The following is a 25,346-nucleotide window of genomic DNA, read 5'->3' on the forward strand; positions in this document are numbered from 1 at the left end:
TTAACTACAAAATAAAATTACGTTTTTAACACCGTTTAATAACAATAATTTTGTCGATCGCAGAAAGAAGTGAAAGAGGAGTTATGAATTGCTTTGTATTGCGTGAAACTGACTTATTCTTGTTATGTAATTTTTAGGTTAGGTGAGGATGGATTTCAGGATTAAATAAATACTCGTAGTACGATAAGCAGGATGAGTACAGTGATAATGAAAGAAAGGGGAAGTAAGAGGAGAAACAATTGAATGGTACGCAAAAGGAAATTGGAGCTGAAGGAAATGTTTATGCGAGCTCCAAACTTCTTGACCACTTGTCTCACTCCGACTTTCGCCGTCCCATTGAAGGAACATCAGAGAATTTTGACGAAGAAAGCCAAAATGGACGTATACTAACAGCTATCACATGAGTGGGGACAAGTATGACAAAACAGCAACAAGGCAACATCGACGAAGATGTTAGAAGCCTAGACAGCGAGTAGGGAAGGGGTTATGCAGTTCTAGCACCTATACAACAACAACAACAACAACAACAATAATAATAATAATAGTAATAATAATAATAATAATAATAGGATAATTGTGAAAGATGGACCGTATAGAAAACTACGATGCGCATTAAATAGACAATGAATCGAGACGGACAGCGTAGAAAATCACGAGCCATGAAGTTATCTTATGTTTCCATGGTGCCACGAGTGACATCAGAGTTAACATAAACAGTTTTTATGTCAAAACGTTACGTTTTTTCTCTTTGTAGGTGAAGTAAAGATATTTTCCTTTTTATTGGGTCCACAGTAATTTAATTAATACTATTGTTGCAAACTAAGTTCATTAGACTTTCAAATAAAAATGTTCCAGATTTATATTCAATGAAGAATATCAGACATTTTGAAAGTTATTTGCTTCCATAATAATGAAACACACTCCCTCTAAATGGTTTTTTTATGCCAAATACTTTTTCTTGAATTTATCCACCTTCAGTTTTTGAGTTTCAACGCGAAAACGTAAGTAACAATGTCAGGACGATCAGTGGGTTTTTCATGTGGGAGTAAAGCAATAGCTATTTCAGATCATTGTGGATTGTAGGTGAAAGTTAAAAAAAAATCAGTTTTGCTTTGCTTTCGAACAATAGACATAGCATCTTGATATAGCTGCTGCATGTAGAGCTTAGAATGTAGAAGGTAAAATCATTTTATCCTGCTAAGAGATCTTGCTGAAATGATCGGGAGACTACAAAATTTTGTAGGCCTCTTATTTTATCAGTAAGTAATACCTTTTGGTCTTTCCTTAGGAACTGTAATTTTTGCGCTCTCTCGAGCCAATACTGAAGAGAATGATGCATATAAATATCTACATTACACCGCCATTAGTCTAAGTATATGAAAAAGATCCAACCTCACTTGATTAATAACTATAAAAATATTTGATTTTTAATAACAATATTTACGTAAGTTTTGTAGATATATATACTACATAGTCGTCACTCAGTGAAGATCTAATTTCATATATTCTCTACATCTACTTATATAACCCCAAAACGTTTCACTTTCATATCATCAATATAGCATTAATATGTATAATTAATAAAAAATAGTCACATCATGGCATTAACTATAACAATATTTCATTTCTAATGGTAGTAATGTCATCAAACCACCTCAAGTATTGTAGATTTCAATATCCAATACACAGCTGTACTCAGAAAATTACACACCGCAGAATCAGACCTGTAAATCATTTTTAATAAGTCTTGAAATTTGTAATAACCAATCGAATTTGAAATCTAAAGATGTCAACAATCCTGCAGGTCATGGCTTTCGTGTAATAGCCTATTGTTTATTGCAGTGTGTTTGTGTTTTGTTTTATTCTGAAAAGCCATTATTTCTCAAAACTTACGACAGATGGATTTTGGAAAATAGGAAAATGACGTAAGAAAATTAACATTTCATTAAAAACTACTATTTTTCTGAAAAACTTTGTGTTCCAAGCTTCAAAATGAGGGGTCATTTATTAAAATTCGTTCAGCAATTTTCCCGTAATTTCTATTACCAGTTCAAATTACGAGTATATATATATAGGTATGCCTTCTGGTTGATAGTTCACAAAAATGAACCAGAGAGTACAATGTTATTGGTAACATGATAAACTTGATTCTTACGAAAAGATTCAAACATTAAAGATAGATAATTTTTTAAGGCTCGAATCGAATTCATCTTCTAACAGCAATGAAATTAGCCCCACCTTCCTGAGAGTGTGAAGTGTGAAGTGTGAAGCGGTGTCTCGATAGCGAGGCTCATAGAATGTCAAGGGGTCATCGTCAAGGAAACTCCAAGTTCAAGGTGTGTTTTAATGCAGGGTATTTCAAGTTGCTGTAAATCACATGTAATGAACCACTAGTTAGCGATATGTGGGTGTTGTTAACGACCATTTCAACGCTTACACCAAATGCAAGGATGGGTGAATGTCGATGTCATATCTTACCTAGACTTGGTTGGAGAATTGACCCCATTATTTCGAGAGCCTAAAGAATTTTCGCTTAAATCTAAGCGAAGATTTGATTTTGGTCTTTTCCATTTCTTATAACGTCCAATAACTGAGAATTCTATATGCCTACACATGATTTTTTAACTTAGTTTAGGAATTTGCCTCTTACACATTACGTCTGTACGCATTCTTGCTACACAACCGTTTTTCACGCTCTAAATGACACGACCAATTTAATGGTAGACCCAGAATCTACAGGGTGATTCTATACACTTTGTAAGTTAACACAGTGGTTCCCAATCTTTCTTGACTGACGACACACTTTACTGAACGCCCACAATATCGCGACACACTTATATAATTTTATTAATAAATAATAATAATAATAATAATAATAATAATAATAATAATAATAATAATAATAATAATAATAAAACCACTATTTCTCTTCTGGAGAAAAAGGTGGTCGAACCCTGTGTAACATATTTTATAGCGGACGGGGAGATGGGATGTCAAAATTTCCAAAATTAGTCCTGAACTGTGTGAAAATTATTAAACTTCTGCTCTAATTTTAGGATCAAAAGAGATTACTGTTCACTGCACAGGAATTTTGTCGTTTCTAACCTCCTTTTCGTCCAACTAAGATTTCTAAGATCTAAGCGGAATTCAAAGAAGAATTATATTAAAAACATAGTTATTTACACATATATCGGTTCCATGATGAAAAATGCAACAAAAAGATGCCGTTCCAGCGAGTTCCGCCGGAAAAAGAGCACTGATAACAACTTCTATGTAGTGTCGGATATCCAGTGTTGTGGATAAGTCTATGTTAACACGCAATCGAAAATTGTAAAAGAACAAGCAGCAACTTGAGTGGCATTAGAAAAAAAAAAACAAAGATATGTGTCAAAACTCCCAACGTATCTACGCTAGATGTCTGATAAAAGATTTTTATTGTCGTTTTTGAAAACTCGCCTAATGTGAAGTCTGCGCTTGGTGGGTTGCACAGAGTTTCTCTATACGTCGCCTTACAGTTAAAAAAACTGAACTGAGCATTGTTGCAGGTGTTCACGTTTCATTAGTAAAGTCTGTCTCAAAATAAAATGTACTATATCAGAGACTTCGTTGCAAATAAGAAATGTGTTGTAAAGAGATTTTCTGAATGCAATAAAATTTATTTTTCAATTCCAAAATTTCGCGACACACCCCATGGAGCTGCGCGACACACCGGTTGGAAATCCCTGAGTGAACCGATGAGCAATTCCCCTTGCTTATACAGTAGCGTGCAAATTAATCCGAACAACGTAATTACTTATGCAAAAACACTCAAACGGGATAAAAAAAAAAAGGATCTAAGACATGCCTCAGTAATCTATGTGGCCTCCCTTGTTCCTAATAACAGCTCTGAGACGATTTGGCATGGATTCCACTAATTTCCCACAAATATTCTTCATTTCTTCATCGCGAAACCATACACCAATGAGGGCAGAAATCATCTTCTTTTGTAAATTGACCACAAGTTCTCAATGGGGTTGATGTCGGGTGAGTTGCCTGGCCAGGGGAGTACCTGAATATTCTTCTTGTTGAAGAATTCTGTAGTTTTTCGAGACGTATGGCATGGTGCCAGGTCTTGTTGGGACACACCTCTGCCATCCGGAAATGATTTTTGCAGCTGGGGTACGATTCTGGTTTCCAATAAGTGAATATATTTGTCAGAATTCATCATTCCCTTGATAGGTATTAATGCTCCAGGCCCTTCATGTGTAAAACAACACCAAAACATTACTTTAGGAAGGTATTTGGGTGCTTGTTGGAGATGAGCTGCTGTTACTTTTTCGGATCCTTTCCGTACGTAAGAAACACGGTGGCCGTGGACCTCGAAATGAGACTCATCGGAAAAAAGTACATTCTTCCAGTCATTCACTGTCCAGTGTTGATGTAATTTTGCCCACATTAAGCGTTTTTTTGCACATAACAGGGGTTAGCAGTTGGTTCTTAATAGACTTACGAGCCCTTTGTTCAGTTTCCAAAAGCCTACGCCGCACTGTTGTGACGTGAATATTCGCCCCAGTGGTAGCCATTAACTCGCGGGTTAAGTCGACAGCAGTTAGTCTAGGATTTAATTTACTTTTCCTGACAATTAAACGATCATCTGCAGGTGAAGTCTTCCTTTTCCGGCCACAGTTTCCTTTTGTCTGGGGTGTGATGGATCCAGTCTCCCTGTATCGTTTTATGATCGAATTAACAGTAGCCAAACCGATGTGACATTCTGCAGCAATTTGCCTCTGTGTCATAGAAGAATGCTCTGCTAATGTTATAATTTTAGACCGTTTTCGTGGAGTTGTATCCATTTGTGAAGACGACAGAATGTACACAGGATTGCAGTATTAAGTCTTCAACACAACTGACAAGCAAAATGTCACATATTATAAAAAAAATAATGACAGACCTTCAACAATGGAATTACACGTACTACAGATGTCAATTAAAGCGGTATGAGCAGCTGTGAGGCCAACAATGACAGAAAATGTAAAAATATGTCTTGTTCGGATTAATTTGCACGCTACTGTAACTTGACCTTGAAATGTTTTGTGTTAAATTTAAGGTGTGCTGACGGGTGAAATTTGAGTAATTTTAAGTAAAAAATCGCATTTTTGTTTTCTTGTAAAAAATGAATCAGTGATCTCTTATTTTTATGTTTAGCAGGTTTCAATGTTCTGCGATGCTGAAAAGCATAAACAGTACGCAATATATAAATGGCTGCACCCTTGAACGTCAATTCCATGCAAACTTTACAAGCCGTTTTCTCACACTTTTTGTCGGCACATTTCGTCGGGTTCGAAGTGTAAAGGCTCTTACAATTTTGATGCTAGAAACATGACATTTTTACTGCTTGTTCTACACACTGTGATTAACAAAGCAGCTCATGGATTTTGTGATTAAATGAATACTTTTTAAAATAAAAAAATGAAATATTTATAGTGGTAATGGAAAATTGTGTATTTTTAGGGATACAGTGGTTATAAAAATGTTTACCCCTTTTGTAGTAAAGATATGGAGAAACTGATGAGTGAAGGTTTTCTAAATATGCCACTGGTTTTGCGACAAAAAAAAATCAAAATTTTTACTGAAAAATTGAACGACACTTTTCATTTCGAAATGTGCAATTTTTTTTTTTCAGAATATTTTTGTTAATAACTTAGGGTGCTATTCATAGACATTTCGCTAGCCCGCGCTACGAGCGTGCTAAACTAGATTCATATCATATTATATCGCAAACACTGGTTTATGAATACGAAAAACGTTAGTTCGCTGATCATCCACCGAAAGCCCGCGCTAAGAATGTCTATGAATAGGGCCCTTAGAAACTAATTGACTCACAAAAATGAAAGTTCACCGCAACATTGTCTATCACAACGTGATTATGTTTACAAAAACTCAAGGACGTAGCTTGAAAAATGTAGAAAATAGAAATTTCACCCATCACCTCTTTTAAAAATAAAATTGTACGCTGGTTTTATTTCTTCTTAGATTATTCAGGAACTCATTACGGCTTAATTTTGTATGTGCCTTCATGTTTACAAATTCTTATGTGCATAGGTACAAAGGTGTAAGGACTTTACGTGCATGTATTTTGATATTTGTTTAAAAATGTACATAAAACAACGCCCTGTTTAGTTTTCCTGTTACTCTAATATTTTTCCATGTCACGTATTTTGCGATCTGATGTTTTATGAACGTTTGTACCATGGAACGCCCGTCAGTTTAGATTACACACACGTCTTTCGATCACAGATACTCCAGCATAAGCGTTCTGTCTTAGTCAGTTAAAGATTTTTAACCTTGCAGATTGTTCACTCGTCAATAAGGCGAATGACAAGTAGTACTATGACGAATTCTCGGACTTAACTGCCAAAATATCATGTCACTGTGACGAATTTCATCGATGATGAATAAATGTGCTATAAACATGGTGCTATTTCGGCCCAAGACTTTATAATAAAATTACAAACCATTTTCCAAATTTGAAACATTTTAAAATTGAACCTTTTAAAAAAGAAATCTACAAAATTATTAATGATATATATATATATATATATATTAACAAATTTATGTGCTTTTTTACTTTTTATTTCTGTAGACTATATTCATGTTTTTATTAAACATCACTGGCTTCTGTCTGATTGTCAATTTATATTAAATGTGTTTTTTCTCTCTTTTTCTCTTTCTTTTTTGCTCTTGTGTGTTATTTATTGGTTTGAATTAAGTTACTTACTGTATTTAGTAAACTGTCCTTGTAAATTTTATGTTATATTATTGACTAAGACCACACCGTACACGAGCCTGGCTCTTACGGTAGTGGCTAGAAACATTTTTGTTTTATAATTTTAATTCGTACTCACTTTGCCTACTAGCTAGCTAAATAAAACTATTTCTTGTAAAACCAAAGAAAATTAGGGGAAAAAATGTAGCTACAACTGATAGATTCTCTATACAGGATGAGTAAAAAAGTATGGAACACTGCTTATAATTTCTTATTTTAATTGCATGAAGAACTCTGTACACAAAAGTTGTAGGAAGTGAAAAAGGAATATTTTGAACGTGTTTTCAGAAACTATGTTCTTCGTTTACTAAGGTGTTAACACCGACGAAACTTCGTCTTTGGATGGTAATAACTTAATACCGAAGATGTATTTAGTAACATGTTATATGTAAATAAAATAATAAAGGCTAATCTACCCAAAATAATTCTGTTTATTTAATTCCAAAATAAAATTGTAGATTGTTTAAACAATAACGTAAAAACATGTAATACTTTTCCTACTTCTACAGATTTTCAACCGATTGCTACGGCTAAACCGTCGAAGACTATTACGGCCTAAACGTCCGTCATTTTTGTTCTTTCTTGCCGTTATAAGCAATCAGACGAGAGCGATCTTCACCGCACCCTTAAATATTATCACATCGTAGCTCTCATGATAGTCAATCAATCGCGCCGTAATTTTTAGGATTCATAGATAAATGTCTAAGGAAAGCATAGAAAAGAAATTCGAAATCAATATCTTTTTTGGGAAGTGAGACAAAAATACTAACTTCGAAGTGATCCGTTCAAAATAAGCATTGATATCCTGAAAAGTTGATAAGCGACAAACTTTTTTATTTTTTGCTTTACATGGGGAGTCAGAGCTAGAGAAATGTTTAGGAAGAATTGAAATTACTTTTAAAAATGGTTTCCGAGTTTCGGCGAGTTAAACAAAGCAGCAATTTCGCCTAACGGACTTCGGTATGCAGAGAGACTAAACTTTTGTCTATTAGAACTGAGGGTTCTCATAGAAATTATCTCGCTGATTTCAACTTTCCTTTCAAAATGTTTCCATTGCTTAAGGTTTTCGAGTTAATCGTGAGTTTTGAAATTTAATTAAAATATTGCTATTACATAAATAACATTTATGCTGATTAAACACTAGCATGACATACTTTGAAATTCAGAAAAATGAAAAGAATGTCATAGGATAGGGAGCGATGGCGGGCTTATGTGAAGGCGGCAATGAACCTCCAGGTTCTCTAAAAGCCATTTGTGAGTACGTAAGTAGACTGAATGGTCAGAATATTCCTTTTTTCTCAGCCCCTGTAATTTTTATATGTAAAGTTTCATCACAGAAGTAAAATTTAGAAAGCTACAAAATCATGTATTTTATCTTCCAGTCTGCTGTCAAAAAATCTGAAAGTTAGAATTTATAAAACAGTTATATTACAGGTTGTTCTTTATGGTTCTGAAACTTGGACTCTCACTTTGAGAGAGGAACATAGGTTAAGTGTGTTTGAGAATAAGGTGCTTAGGAACATATTTGGGGCTAAAAGGGATGAAGTTATAGGAGAATGGAGAAAGTTACACAACACAGAACTGCATGCATTGCATTCTTCATCTGACATAATTAGGAACATTAAATCCAGACGTTTGAGATGGGCAGGACATGTAGCACGTATGGGCGAATCCAGAAATGCATATAGAGTGTTAGTTGGGAGGCCGGAGGGAAAAATACCTTTGGGGATTCCGAGACGTAGATGGGAAGATAATATTAAAATTGATTTGAGGGAGATGGGATATGATGATAGAGATTGGATTGATCTTGCGCAGGATAGGGACCTATGGCGGGCTTTTGTGAGGGCGGCAATGAACCTCCGGGTTCCTTAAAGGCCAGTAAGTAAATAAGTAACAAAATTATGTTCCATACTTTCCACTCATCTAGTAGATATAACCGATTGAAAATAGCCTATCCTAAGAAGTTAATTAACACGTAACGTACAAGAGACCGCGAAGTTGAACTGAGCACCCTGTATTTACCTTCAATTTTTTTTTCGCATTTACACTTTTTATACGAACAGCCAGAATTTCACATGGCAGGTTCTTACGCTTGCTATAATATATCTCTGTGTGTCAATTTTACATGCCAGCTGTGTAAAACATTCAGGCGTTACCATGGCAATACCGTAGGAGGGATTTTTCGTAATTACTTGAATGTTTTATGAAATGAAATGTAGCAGTCAAAACCGCAAACGGCCAGACCACTAGCTGACGTTGCATAACGTGTGCAATTATTAGAATCACTTTCTCGACTCTTTTCTTTTTGGGTCTATTTAATGGTCGCTCTGTCTCTCTCTACTTGTAGTTGAAGTGGTAAGACCAGCTAGGCGGCAGCTGGAAGCTGCAGTGCATAGCCATGTGTCGTCTTTGGTTCATCGTATTGCTCTCCCTGTGTACTGCTGGTACGTTCACACTGTTATTATTATTATTATTATCATTATTATTATTATTATTATTATTATTATCATTAGTATTATTATCATTATTATCATTATTAATATTATTATTATTATTATTATTATCATTAGTATTATTATCATTATTATCATTATTAATATTATTATTATTATTATTATTATTATTATTATTATTATTATTTATTATATCCCGGACAGTTGCAGGAATGTTACTGGACACATCAAATTAAATCTGTATAACCAAAAATTAATTGATTATGTTCTCATATTCTTCCAAGAGTTACATTTTCACAAACATAAGTACAGAATCTCCAAGAATGAATAGTGAGGTTTTATGAAAAGTGTGAAGTACGTATCATGTGCAATGAACTGAAGTTAGTGTTTTTATTGAACTCATTAATTTAAAAATGTTGCGTTCATTTGGTTTTATTTTCTGTCACTGTTGTCATAATAAAGTAACTGTTGTTAAATTCATCATTTCTCTTCTTAATTCAGTAATTCAACAAGATTTCGATCATTTGGTGTTATTTTCTGTCATTGTTGTCATTATTGTTAAATTTATCATTTCTCTTCTTAATTCAATAATTCTAAAAGAATGTGTTCACTTGGTTTTATTTTCTGCCATTGTTGTCATAATAAAGTCATTGTTGTAAATTTTGTAATTTCTCTTCTTAATTCAATAATTCTAAAAGATTGCATTCATTTGATTTTATTTTGTGTCATTGTTGTCATAATAAAGTCATAATTGTTAAATTTATAATTTCTCTTCTTAATTCAATAATTCTAAAAGAATGCGTTCATTTGATGTTATTTTCTGTCATTGTTGTCATAATAAAGTCATTGTTGTAAATTTTATAATTTCTCTTCTTAATTCAATAATTCGAAAAGATTCCATTCATTTGGTTTTATTTTCTGTCATTGTTATCATAATAAAGTCATTGTTGTTAAATTTATAATTTCTCTTCTTTATTCGATAAATCTAAAAGAATGCGTTCATATGATGTTATTTTCTGTCATTGTTGTCATAATAAATTCATTGTTATAAATTTTATAATTTCTCTTCTTAATTCAATAATTCGAAAAGATTCCATTCATTTGGTTTCATTTTTCGTCATTGTTATCATAATAAAGTCATTGTTGTTAAATTTATAATTTCTCTTCTTTATTCGATAAATCCAAAAGAATGCGTTCATTTGATGTTATTTTCTGTCATTGTTTTCATAATAAATTTCATTGTTGTAAATTTTATTTCTCTTCTTAATTCAATAATTCTAAAAGAATGCGTTCATTTGATGCTATTTTCTGTCATTGTTGTCATAATAAAGTCGTTGTTGTAAATTTTATAATTTCTCTTCTTAATTCAATAATTCGAAAAGATTCCATTCATTTGGTTTTATTTTCTGTCATTGTTATCATAATAAAGTCATTGTTGTTAAATTTATAATTTCTCTTCTTTATTCGATAAATCTAAAACAATGCGTTCATTTGATGTTATTTTCTGTCATTGTTGTCATAATAAAGTCATTATTGTTAAATTTATAATTTCTCTCTTTAACTCAATAATTCTAAAAGATTTCTTTCATTTGGTTTTATTTTCTGTCATTGTTGTCATAATAAAGTCATTGTTGTTAAATTTATAATTTCTCTTCTTAATTCAATAATTCGAAAAGCTTGCGTTCATGTGGTTTTATTTTCTGTCAATGTTGTTAAATTATTATGCTGAAAGAAGTACATTGAACTTGGCACAGTTCGGAACGTTGATACTTCTGACTTAGCAGACTTCGGAAAAAAAACTGTGAGATTGTAATGGGAATAACACTGAACATAACACCGTTTGGAAAGTTTCAAGTGTATTCCTGTACACATGTATGGGAAATAATAACGTTAACCTATAAATTAAAAAAATCTACCTAAAGATTAATTTTTGGTCCTACAGAATTTATTTGTTATGTTAACAATAGTTATTAGAATTGAACAGTTTGATCCGATGCTGTGGATTGAACTTCGGTGTAGCTCAGTGGTTAGAGCTCTTGGTATGTAGAACCAAGGATCCGGGTTCGATCCCCGGCACCGGAGTGAATTTTTCTCCTCTAATAACTATTGTAACAATAAAAAATCGTTTATAAATGACTTAGCACCGTTTGGAAAATCACTCTTCATTGTACTGAGATTTCTAATGAACACCAGTTTTGCAAAGAATAACTGTAAAACGTTGGCACATAATCCCTCACGTTTTATGCGTTTCGTAACAATTGAGCTTTCTTTATGTGCTGTGAACATTGCTGTTTGTATTGTGTTTTGTTGGACTATTGCCAAATAGACACAAAAAGCAGTTAATTCTATTATAAACCACTACTATTTAGGAAGGATTCTTACCTATATTTTGCTTCTATTTATCGTTTTCTTATACCTCCGTTTCTTCTTCGTTTTGGTCGATAGTTATTATTTCATACGGCTTTCTGAATATCCACTTAAATCTGTAGGCTATTAATTTATTTTGTTGTTTAGATCAAATACTATATGTATTTTTAGTTCATTAGGTATGCCTTCATTTGTTTTACTTCTATTTCTAGGTGCCCTGATCTTGTTCTTAAAAAATTTAATTTCGTTTGTTTGTGGCCGTCTTTTGTCTCTTTCATTCGTCACCCATATCTCACTGCTTGTAATAGCTTTGGCATTGACAGACCTTCATAAACTTGTAGTACAAAGTCTTTTTTTTAACTTGCATTGCTGTTTTTTATTCTCCCTTTGAATTAGCCAGCGTTAGATTCGTAACCTTACCTGACGAAAAAAAAATAATTTCTGAGAGTTTACAGTTTAAAATGTAATATGCCGGGTGATTCTGTAGCTTTATTACAAACTTTTAGGAATGATGGAGAGGATCATTATGAATAAGTTTCATATTTTAGCCCGTGTCCGGAATAGCAATATGCGTTACAAGAGCGGTTATGGTGAAGTTTTCATGTTCGAGGAAAAGTTTGAAAAAGCGAAACGTATTTGAGCTTTTTTAATTTCCGAGAATTGAAAGAAAACATACCGCTCGTGTATCGTACATTATTTTGTGCGAAGATCGTTTATTACATACCTGAAAGAGGAATTTCTAATTAGTTGCAATGAAATCTCCATCTTGGTTTCTGTTCAATGACGGCAAATTTGCAAAAAAAAAATATCTATCTTCAACATTGTTGCTTTAAAATGTTTTCTGTGTTTATTATACTCCAGTAGGCCGTGATATACGTCTGTATTTTTTTCCCCCAGTCTATAAATCTCAACGAGTTAGATACTTTAGAGAGGACAAAGATCTCAGAAAGTTGAAGACAATTGAACATTGGTCCGCCATGTTTCGGTTAGTCAAAACAAAGGGGCGTGGCTCGGATGTTGTAGGAAATTACTGTGATGAAGTTAGTATTATTGTGAATTGAGTTACATATTAAGACTATGTTAATAAGTAAAAAGTAAAATACACACAAAACTTTACGTTTTATAACAGCTGTAGGCCTATGTTTTATTAGTTTCACTAAATATAGCCCAGATATTAAATGACAAGCTATACTCGATGCAACCAAAGCAAAGCACCTAAAGACGGATGAATTTAATCGGCAGAAGAAAAATAAATAATTTTTTGACTTCGTCACAAATTTAATTACCTTACAGCTAGTCTAACCTAATATGAAATCATGTAATTCAGTGCTCATCAGGTGATTTCAAGAGAGACGACGTATGTAACTAATAGGAGTAAAATATAGAAAAGGTTGTGGCGAAAATTAAAAAAAATATCCAGTAATTAAGTTATTGAGAAAAATTCATTTGAAATTGGAATTAACACAGAGAACTTTTGAAAACTGAAATTATTAAAACTACAAATAATCTCTTAGCATGCAACATAATAATTAAAGAATGACACTAAAAGAAAGTTACTCATGATCATAACTCACCACATTTATTGAAACGATAAGATATTTACGATTAACATTGTTATCAGAAACAACAGGAGCCACAGCTAGGTACACTTCTTTTCGCGTGATGGAGACATCGTGTAATCTAATATAATTTGAAACAAGCATTGATCTCACACGTGTCTCGCAACTAAGCAGAGGCTTTTGCAGAATAAAACTGTTCTTACATTATTTTGAACAATAATGACAAATTGTGTGTGATGCAAATGCTAACTTTCCTCTTTGGTAACAAAAAGAGCCCTAACGCATTAATAAAAAGAAAATTGGAGTAGGCCCTATAAACACAATAAATACTAAACTCTTGATGGTACAAACTTATTAATACAGATATTTCGCTTATGCTCAGTCCGTCTTATCTTATAATTCTCTGCGGCAATGGTACCTGTATTGAGAGGGTTTAATTATCCAGCAACGAATATTATGATTTACGGTACATTTCATTTAAATCCGAGGGAATGAGACATTTTTGGAAATTTTAAAGTCTTAATTATTACTTTTTCATTTATAAATCAGCTTTTTACAAAACCTATAGCGAAATGTTTAAATTAAATATTGATGTATCTGAAAAATATAATACATGTACCAACTCGTTACAGTGTACCTTTGATAAGCACTCCTTGCGGAGGCTGGCGGTACTAAAGACGCCATGTTTTTTAGGGAACGATCCATAGTACTGTTGGCCTCCGCAGGGAGCGTTTATCAGAGGTTTTTAGCCTCTCTATAGTATCTAACTCGTTGATAAATCTTGTTGATTTTTCACGGCTTCCTTAATGTTACTTGCATAACTTTAGTGGAGTTGTAGAGTTTACTTAATTTTTGCAAATATTTAAAAACAATAATTAACAGTGCAATTTAGGTGAAATTGCAGTGGTAAGTTTCCAATTTATAATTATTACTATATTGAACGTCTCTAAAAATAATATGATAAAAGCCTAAAGCAGTAAAATGAATGTGTCACTTAAGCGGTAAGAAGAGGGAAATTGTTATGTGTGTTAGGTTGGGAATACTGAATGTGGAATTTTAGACTTTCCGCGGATTGGTTTTGTGCGGAAACCAAGCAAATACGCACGATCTCGCACAAACGTTATTTTTGGTAACTACAGAACGTGATGTGTGTTGTCAAAATGTTTTCTCTAACCACAGTCTTTACCAAGCGAAATGTTTTCAGACACAGATTACTATATAAACGTTGTCCAAATGATATTCTCTATCATCCCTAGAAGTTCGTAACAGTCGCAGAATCATCCTATAATGACTTGAACTTCAGTTTTTTGGACTGCTTACAGAATTTTGTACTTGTAATTCCGAAAGTAAGTTATTTCACTTCGTATATAAATTGTACACTTTTAAGTAAACCCGTGGTGTGACAACCCACGAAGGGCCAAGGTCATTCAGCCGATTGCTATGTCCATAATCCTCAGCAGAAATGAAAGGTCATCCAACCAATACGGCGGTAACGTGTGATCGACAAAATGATCCTCCCTTCCCCCCCTCAGCCTTTACAGCTGGCGTACGAAACCTGATTTCGCTACTTACTGTAGTTTTGCATATCCATCACAATGTTGGGTGGGCACCGGTCCCTTACACTGACTCAAATTTTATGAGAAAAATATCTTCCCCATGAGGCTCTAACCAGTGCTAATTTTTGTATTGCTAGTACAAGACATAACGCTTTAGACCACGCAAATACAATAGCGACACTGTTGAAGTAGGTACATGTATATCGTCGTTCTTCCTGCAATAACTCCTATGTGACATGTTTATCGATTTTCAGATTTTTGCTCTATTAAATAACTGAAAAAGTGATACAGTAAACAATAAAATCTCCTATATGAAATTATATGTCTTTCTTTCGAAAATGTAAGCATTCACAATCTCCTATGTACAACTGCCATAGAATGAATAAATGTGTTTTTCTTTCTACTGAAAAATTTTATATTTTGCACATAGGAGTTATTGCAGGAACAACGACGCTATATTAAACTTTTCACGATTGTGTTGTTATTTGGAAGCTAGCGACACCAAACGTCAACGCGATAGGCAGTTGGTCATGGAAATCAAATCTGCTTACAGAAACGTTCCTCGAACGTACTTCTCTTTCAAGATCTCGTGGCGCCTGAAATAGGCATAAATATACAATTTAGACTTCTTTACCATCTACGAATATATTATTTTGACTCACGATGTTTCAGACACCCTTTATTAATTGTGTTTCTTGCGTTTCTTACGCTAGGTGTTGTTTTTTTTTTTTTTCCTGTTTTCCGCTGTGTTCATTTTATTTGTATTACGTAAGATTTTTTAAACTAGATATTTTATTGTTCTATAAACATAATAGACAATGAATATGGGAAATGATCACTGCAGTTTATTGCTATTGGAGTGTTAAAATGATACTTATATATCTGAAATTGTATATTACATAGACTTGAATTGAATTGTCACTTGAATGTAAGATAGATAACTCGAGAAAGAACTCGCTGATGTTTAAAGATGATCCAACCTTCGAATATTGTGATTTCACACGTATTCACAGGAGTGAACTCGGTAAAGGAAAGTCTTTGTGGAGAACAAAGATATACAGCAAATAATTTTTGTTTTTTTAAAGAAACGCCTGAAAGTAGGCATTCCTTCATTCGCTTCTGCGATCTTGGTTGCCTGCCGTTCGGAAATGTGAATATGATATTGCCGAGGTAACAATGATGATATTTTTATTTTAGTTTGTGATTAAAAAATCGATCACCAATTCAATGAGTTCACTTGGATTAATTCATTGCCGTATAATTTTGAAATCTACGTGGATTTTAAGGACATTAACGGTCGTTAGCACAGCTTCGTTTAAAAGGGGAGTAAAAATTGGAACTTATTTGATAGGCAACTGTCCCCGAGTAAAATTTATAAATTACTTTTCTCCTGCATTAAAATTCTTTCATATGTTCTGGTCGTTTGTTACCTTGAAAGAAATACTGCCATAGTGCTGATCTGCAGAAAGTAGCGCCCCATGTGTCTAGTGTTACCATGTGTTGTAGATCCGATAAAAAAAAAAGAAAACCAGTGAAGAAAGGTTTCAATGAATGAACCAAAAAAAGATTGACAGGCGACTCATGGAATCCCTATAATTTCGTGAAACGTTTATGTTGTTCTTGATTGTTATTATGAGCATGGTTGGGATTGTAACGATGTTTGAAATAAAAGTGTGATATTTCTTTTCATTTCTGTCTTCATACTCTCCGAATCTAAATTTAACAAGGCGGAGCCTTCTCGTTAACTACTACATAATCACTTCTTCATTCCATGCGGCCTAGTCTCCAGACAACAATGCAACTGATAGTCGAAACGATTCACACATCAATATGACGCCAATAAGTTGTTTGAAATTGTTATGAATAATAATATGTCATTACAGAGAATTGGATTCATTTGAAAATTAATACTGTATTTAAGTTCTTTAGAAGACAGGTCTGAACCTCATAAATGATATCAATAAGGCATCACTTACAAGGCAGCTAGGCCAGGAGATAATGGAATAGGGTGATCAGTTCTGTTCCCCCTCCATTGCATACATCGCTGACAAGTTAACATATTACACTAATCAGATTTCATATGTATACAAACAATTGTTCTTCCTCTGACACACGATAATAGATGTACATATCAGAGAGAACCTCAATCAGAAGTATTTTTAGAATTAAACTATGTGAAATTAACTATTACCGAGCGGGCTAGCGGCGTGGTAGAGGGCTGGCCTCGCATTCGGGAGGTCCGGGGTTCGATCCCAGGGGCCGGCAATCCTAACTGAGGCTTTCCATGGTTTCCTCAGTTATTTCCAGGCAAATGCCGGGATTGTACCTCTTGAAAGTCCGGCCATGCACGGCGATCCTTTCCCTAATCCTTTCATATGTATGAGTGAATGCTATGTAATGTCTTAAATGTTTGTGTTGTATCGGAGGTGGCCCTGGCACTGAGCTGATCCCTCGTCCGGGGAGGCCCTCCATGTCCTCGTGTGGTCAAAAAAGTATGTACGGTATGTGATCCATAGCTTAATACCTCTCCCGACAGGTCGCGGCCCTGTAAGGCCCGGGTGGCGTGGGTCGTGTAAATGCACCTAGAAGGGAGAGGTTAAACTGAGAGGAGGAAGAAGAAGAAGAAGAAGAAGAAGAAGAAAAAGAAGAAGAAGAAGAAAAAGAAGAAGAAGAAGAAATTAACTATTCCTGTCTTTATAGTCCCTGGATTTATTAATCACCCCTTTGTGTATGAATAAATAATGAATTCATTATAATGTCTCATTCATTTGTTTTCATTTTTTGTTTTATCATGGCTGGCCGTATTCGACAATACGTTTTTTTAGACATAATTTCACTCATCCAAGGTGTACTATAATTAATGACGTCACCGTATTAACAGAAAGCGTGACCAGATTTCGTGAATAACACGCGCAGAAACGTTTCATGTAAAAAGAGAAGTTGAAGGAAAGAAGCAAGAATTTTAAGGAAAGGTAGAAGAAGAAAGAAACTATGTAGGCCTAAGTAAAATTAAAGAAACAGAAAAGGAATCTAGGAGGAAATGAATGAAGACAGGACAGTTAAGATTGTAAAGAAGGAAGAGTTGACGTCAGAAAAATTATAATAGAGGATTGAATGGAAAGAGAACGAAGTAGTTTAATAAATAAAAGGAAAATTGATATGACACATGGAAGAGAGAAAGGAAGTACGAAGCAGAATAAATGTAAATAATTATACAAGTTATTCAAACAGCCACCAAAACTTAAACTTGTAATCGTTCATCTTCCGAGAGCGAGGAATTTGCTCCTCGTGTGCCTATTCTCAGTGCACCATGGCTCCGTTATGATGAAGATACCGACTCTGAATGACGGCAGAAATGTAAACTGATTCATTTTATTTTAACCCGTGCCGTCTGCTTTCAGCTGAAGACACAGACAGCCAGGTAATCGGATCGTGGCACCCGATGCCAAATTTCGCGGCAGTGCGCCTAGTTGAGTGTCCCAGCACCAGAGGGCAGGCCTGGCCGTGCGTGCCGGTGGCGCAGTGCACCAATCTCCGTCCGCGGGCGAGCAGGCAGTACTGCCGCTGGGAAGGCGGTGAACCGTTCGTCTGCTGTCCTCAGCAGCAAGCGCCATTGCAGCCTCTTATACATCAGCGTGAGTTACGTTTAATTACATAAATTACTGTACAGGACTGGTAACTGTGTCCGCGGTCTTGTTGGTGAGGAAAAGGTTTTCTGAGGGAAGCGAAGAGGGAGGGGGGAGTTGAGCTTATTGGTAAACGTACTATTTATTATACGTGCAAGAAACATTTCCTCTTACCTTGTCTTCGCCTAGGCTTGCAGTGGGTTGCAGACGGAGTCGCGTTTCACTCGGATTCTTCAGAAGATGAACTGCCATTTTCACTATCGCTGCCCCCGGCTTCACTATCACTATCAGTGTTCAAGTTGATTGATATTTGGTCAATTACATCTGGAACTACTCCGTCCTTTTCCCAGTATTCTGCTTCTAAATTGGCGACGTGGTGGCAGAAGCCTGCCCAATCTTGTCGTGTTACCTCCTGTATTGCGTTCTTCGTAGTTTCGCGCAGCTTTGTTAAAGACAAATCTCCTGTAACATTCGTGTCCCTTACAATTCTCTTGATTTTCGACCATGCGAGTTCGATGGCATTTAGATCACACATATATGGAGGAAGACGTATCACAACATGTCCACTACCTGACAACATGTTATCTATTCTATACGTCTTCTCCTTTGGTTTCAGTGGAAGAATCAGTTTATAAAGGTCGTTCTTACGCATTGTCTCATTGCACTCGACTCCTTTCTTTCTCAGCCACTCTATCATGTCCCCTTTGAGGGCATAGGGTGATGGCGCTTTATCAACCTGAATACAATGGTATGGTGCATTGTCTAAAACGACAACAGAATTTGGCTGAAGATTTGGCATAAGTTGATTAACTACCCACTTTTGAAAATTGCCGCTATTAATTTGCCCATGGTAGTCTCCTGTTGTAGAGCCAGCTTTGTATATTAGTTCTGCACCGGCAAGAAAACCACTTGCGCCCCCGGCATGTAGTATTATCAGTCTGTTACCCGAATTCATATTGTCCTGAATTCCCATTACGCCATCACTTTGCCAACATCTTCGGTGAGTTAGATTGCTATCGACCCACGTCTCGTCTACGTACACAATTTCACGTCCTTCTTCTCGATACTTCTCCATTTTACACAGATAGTTTGCCCTCCAATCAATAATATCCGGTCTTTCTACCAAGATTTTTCGTTTTGACTGGCATTTCCTCCATTTAAACCCCATGCTTTTCACGACTCTGTTTAGTGATTTTCTGCCCCAAGGAAAATTGATTTTTTCTTTAATTACCGTAAAAAGTTTAGGTATTGTCGGCACTCTCTTTTCTTGAATATAAAAGTCTTGTATTGTATTTCTTATAACACACTTGTCGAAGTCGTCTACATGCAGTATATTACGAGATATTATTCGTCTCTTCTTTCCTGGCGATTTCAGAAGTCTATCCGGACTGTTTTCTTTTCTTATCTTATGTTCCTTACTAATCTTCTTTATTGTACTATACCCTACTCCAGTGTATTCGGCCGCTCTTTCAGTTGATTTATTTAAGGGAATCCTCAAATGTTTTTGCACTCTTTCCTCATCGCACTTCTCTATGATGTTAGCTATTATTTCTCTTGCTTCACTATGAATAGTTGTGTTTGCCTTTCTATTAGCCATACTAAACGAAAGTGTTTAAGACTATCGTTCTTGCTAATATCACTGCTCTATAATCTCGCACTATTATTCCTATACTATAGCTATACACATCCTATACTAATTTATCACTATACTACACTACACTACACTAATCCTATACTAGATATACGCACTACACTGAATTACACAGATTTACTGTAATTACTGTATAAGGAAGTTCTGAATTGAACAATGTAAAGAATACTGTAAACTCAAGTTGACTGCACTCTCGCAATATATATTCAGAACTGGTAGTTGTCTGTCAATGTCATAGAAAGGCCACCCCCATCCCGAACCTTCAGTACCTACCCTCTTCCCCGCGGTTGCGGCAGACCCCTCTCACACGGACACAGTTACTAGTCCTCCACAGTATGTACAGCGTAAAAGGTTAGGTTACATTGAAAAGACATGAACTAGGGGCGGCTCGTCCATAAGAGCTGCGGAGCTGCAGCACTCCCTGCTTTGACAGGAAAATAATAATAATAATATTTGTTTTAATTTGTAGAAGAATTGTTACAGCTTTTATTGGTAAATTGCTTTATATTTCATCTGGCCGGGAATGTGTACTATTATCTTATGCAGTAGCGGCCCGCTGTTATAGAGGTTGGCAGTTCTGCATGAAAAATAGTGTATTTAGCAAACGCATGCTGTTTATTGCATCTAAATCCGAAATCGGATAACGCGTATAATTACAGCCCCTTCTCGAAGTTGACTGTGCACCCGAAATTGTACTCCAACCATCCGCGCGCCCTACCACCCCGTGCACTACACCTCTCCCACCTGGCACAACTAGTTACGTAGTGGAGATGCGCCCCTCACGTTGATACCTGAATGAACAACCATCAGGAACTTTCTATCGTTCGAACGCTTTTAACTCCTACCGAATTTCTTTACGTCAACTTTTCTAGCCTTTACCCGTACCGGCAGACGGAATTATAAAACAGAGAGCTGGGAGTTCCTACAGATTTGCAATAAAGTATCGTAACTTGACCAGTTTGTAAAGATGTTTGTTGTATTATTAAATTTAATTCCTTGGCAAGAAATGAGCTGTGGTACACAATAAAAAATTCTCCGTGTTTCCCACTCATTACGTTAGCTCCGCCATTAACCAGCACAATTAATTCATGTTGTTCAAATATGACTGAATTTCCGTTAAGCCTATATTCCATTAAGATAGTTTCCATCAAACTTTCAGCGTCATGTTTTGGTGGCAATGAAGAGAAATTTCCAATAATTTTATTGCTATCCAGTAAATTAATTTTGAATTGTTTTCGTAGTTCCTTTCAATTGTGAGCCCTATAAATGATCTTTGGAAGTTTAATCTAAATGTGGAGTAAAATCAGTCAAACCCCGAAATATACCGCCGTTTGTTGAATCTCCTGATTCAGCAAGTCCTCGCATCGCTAATTCAAATGCGGCACAGAATTTTAGATAGACCATATCTCTTTTTAGAAACATTTCTTTCTTGTTTCTGAATGTTAATCCAATACGCAGAATCAAGCTGTGTTAGAATATTTTAATATCATTAACAGTGACAAATCTGTTTGACTTGAAATGAGTTTTCGAATTTTCATGCTCTTATAGTTTTTTAAAGTCAGATTAACTAAATCCTTCACTCCGGTGTTTGTCCATATATTTTCTCCTCTAAACAGAATACACGGGTGGGGGAGAAAGCGTTTTCATGAGCGCAGCAAAAAAACAATCGTTTCCATTACACATTTCGGTATTAAAATGACTAGTAGGCTACATGATTTTCTCGAGTTTTTCCAGAAATTTCCAAATTTAAATTTGGTGTAGGACGTCCTAATTTCTTAAGTTAACGTGCAATTTCTCTTTTAATTTCGAAAAGGGTTGGTCGATTAGGTTTTCATTTAATTCATTTTTAATATAAAATATTTCCTCAGACACACTGACTAATCACATCACACCACCCACAGTACTATAACACACTGGAACTGTAATGATATTCAGTAGTCCAGAAGCCTGTCTGTTCTAACGCAGGTCATAAAGAGATGAGGGTGTTGGCGGTTCTTTTGTATATTCGAACAGATCTCCTTCGGTTGCAGCTCCAATGCAGTCTTATGGGGCAGTGAAGAAAACCAGTTTTCTGCTGCCGACTACCCTACGTTGAGCTTCAGGAACTGCCGATCACAGATCCGAAAAGTACACTACAGATAAAATTCTCCAGCAGTTCAAGGCTCCTACAGACAGTAAAATCTCGAATCGAAGGAGAATGAATTGGAAAAATAAATGAAACAATGAACTAGATTACATAAAAGCACGTTTTACATTTTTAATTTTACAGGTCCATTTAAATGGCGGTTCTGCAGTTCTTATTGTAGAGCCGCCCCTGATCTTACGCATAATCTTTTTGCGCGTCGAATTGGAGTTGACATTGCATTCAAAGTCGTCCTGGGATCTGCAGGGTGGGCAGCTCGTAGTGTGTGTGTCTTGCATGGTTAGGGGGTAGAGAGGTGAAGGGAAGCAGAGGGAAACTGCCGCTGTTTAAAACCCATATTTCGCTGCAGTGGCTTGCAGAGCCAGGCCATAAGGGAAGGTCTTTCCTCCACTCCCACATCGCTATTGTAATACTACGTCAAATGGATTCTCTATTCCCTTGAAACTTAATGACAACATTTTTATTTTCTCTTCACATACTTATTGTTGTAGAATCTTATCGAGTTAATATAACGAAATTATTTTTTTTTTCATTATTATTACGTATATATCCAGCCTCCAGTAGACTCTTAGGATTTGCCTTAACTCAAAATGATTGCACGAGTAGAATCCTTTTGATATAGCACGTAAAATACGAAAGAGACTTCTTTTCCAGTTTCAGAACATTGTTGATCATCAGTATATCTGAGTGTTGCTTTGGTGTGACGTCTTAGTACCGTAACTTAACCAGTGCAAATGTGCAAGCATGAGTGTGTGTGAATTACAGAATATTAATTTTATTTTTCTCAACTTTCCCTCGTGAAGAAGATTGATGTAATGAAATGAAATTACAGGGTCGTCCGTTACCCGACTTAAATCTTACTCAAGCTTCATCCAGCCGAAATAGTGCATATATGTAAGGAAGTATAACAATGAAATTTACGCTAAGCATGTGTGGTTACGTAGATGTGAACAAAAAAAAAATCTGTATTTTGTTTTCCTTGCCTCCTCTTCGCTGGTGATACTGCATAGACTAGGAGTGGTGTGACAGATTTAGGACATTTGCCCCTAAAAATTAAAAAGCACGAATCTTCGCAATCTCACCTGAAAAATGTTATTTCATTGGCTATGTTAGGAAAAACTAATATTGCTGCGCAACTAAGTGAAATGAACAGAACAAACATTCTCAAACATAATCAAGAAATGAAAAAAAAAATCGTGAAATTATTTTAAAAAATATCGATTGTATCAAATTTTGTGGCCAATATGAACTTCCTCTTAGGGGACATGATGAAAAAACGATTCGAAGAACTCTGGTGTATTTCGTGAGTAATCCAAACGAGTCTCTCACAAATCATTTGGAACATGCCACTGTTTAAAGGTAATTCTAAAACAATTCAGAATGAACAGGTAGATTGCATGTTGAGTGTCTGCCGATTTGAAATTCAGACTGAAATCGATGGTATTAGTTTTTTTTTTTAGCGATTATGGCAAATGATGCCACAGACATCTCCCAACTAAGGCAGGAAGTTTTGATTTTTCGATATGTAGTGCATTTATTTTTGTCCTATACTTATTAGTAATGATATCAAGAAGTGAAATTTGTATGTACCAAAATCTACTGCAGCTCCCCCAATCCACAAGTTCACGAGCCTCCACTGACGTGAACCCAAGGGATTTTTCCGTAGAAATAAAGGTCGATACAGACGCTAACACGTTGTGGGGGTGAGTGTTCGGCAGCTGTATTTATTACATATTTTGCACCAGTGATGTTTACTTTTGGCTCACTTTCAAGACCGTCAACTCGGTAAAAATTTTCAATTTTTTTTTTTAATTTTCTTATACAGTAGGCCTACATACATTTTATCTTTCCACGCTTATGTAGACAGCTGCACTGTGCACTGGCGCTTTCGTTCTACCACCGCGACCGTGGAAAGATAAAATGTATGCGCAATATTACAAAGCTTTTATTTATGAACATTTACCTATATTACTTTCCGAGAATAATTGAGGCGCTCAGCGCACAAATGGCCCAACCCACGAAATTATATTTCCATTTTATATCTTTGTAACAGACGCGAAATGCGATACATAAACGAAACTTGTACCGAAATCTCGTGGAAAAACTGGGAATGTTGATTTGGTCGATTTACTCTTTGAAGAGAACAATATGAGGAGCACTTTAAAGCAATAAACTCAGTATGCAAATTTTATGGGTTGGGCCATTTGTGCGCTCAATGCCATTTGTATTCAGTAAATGTCTTTATTCAATTCGGTGGCGCCATGATGTACAGTATATTTAACTTCAAACGCTGTTTTACCAAACGTACATATTCCAAGTTTTCAGTACACTTTGTAGAAAAACTATTTGAACTATACTATCAGGCTATTTTACAGCCCATTCGGTATCTGCACGTTAGGGGAAAGAAAAAGTTAATTGAGAAGCATCCCTCCCTCACTAAGCTTCCACTTGCAGCTAGTTAGTTCACTTACCCCCACCATAATGTTCTTACTATGAGCTACGGCGCACGGATGCATTTTGTTTCACGAGATAACGAATGACCTATATCAGATATAACGGGTGTTTCACAGTTATAGGTACAAACTGCAGGGGTGATTAGACGACAATGAAACAAGGCAAAAAATCCTAATAAATATATAGTCCCTCGATAATAATAATAATTGAATTTAAGAGTTAAGACAATGAACCTACTTGCTCTGATTCTTCGGATCCAACCAGGACTTCCATTAACATACAATTATAAATCTAGGTGCACATAATGTACCCTTATAAAAATAAATTTCGTCTATGAAATAATAAATCCCTCATTATCTGTAATGTGTAGACTCTATTGTTCCTTTATAAAGAGAATTGAGACCAGAGTGCTGCATTGGAGTTAAATCGCTCGCTTGAACTCTGTCGAGTGTCGCACCCTCGAGTAAGATACGATCGGTCGTGATACGCTCGTAATAAATAGAAGCACAGTACAAGGTCATCTCACCGACATGTCTTATCTTGTGTGGAAGGCGACAGATAAGATACACATGTTTTGCTCACACGGTAAAAATAAGGCTTTATTTTCTGCGTTTATGACAAATGTTTAATGGAACGTACCAAAACAGGAACATGAAGTTATAAATAAAATAGTATGAAAAACTTCGATATACAGTTATTATTGCTAATTAATAATTATTCAATATTTCATTT

The 25,346-nt window shown here is 35.4% G+C and overlaps 1 protein-coding gene across 3 annotated transcripts in view; it reads left to right on the forward strand.

Annotated features, from left to right (window-relative positions):
• Positions 1–25,346, forward strand: part of LOC138704685 (venom protease-like) — a 63,321-nt gene that overhangs the window by 11,530 nt on the left and 26,445 nt on the right. The window contains exons 2-3 of one of the 3 annotated variants that reach the window (XM_069832815.1): positions 9,153–9,249; positions 18,142–18,375. In XM_069832815.1, the coding sequence (XP_069688916.1) occupies positions 9,204–9,249; positions 18,142–18,375 (280 nt within the window). In that variant the 5' untranslated portion in view covers positions 9,153–9,203. The remainder of the gene's footprint in view (positions 1–9,152; positions 9,250–18,141; positions 18,376–25,346) is intronic. The other 2 variants (XM_069832816.1, XM_069832817.1) reach the window with 2 other exon arrangements.

Source organism: Periplaneta americana, chromosome 8 (genome assembly GCF_040183065.1).
Source record: "Periplaneta americana isolate PAMFEO1 chromosome 8, P.americana_PAMFEO1_priV1, whole genome shotgun sequence".
NCBI classification, from domain to species: domain Eukaryota; kingdom Metazoa; phylum Arthropoda; class Insecta; order Blattodea; family Blattidae; genus Periplaneta; species Periplaneta americana.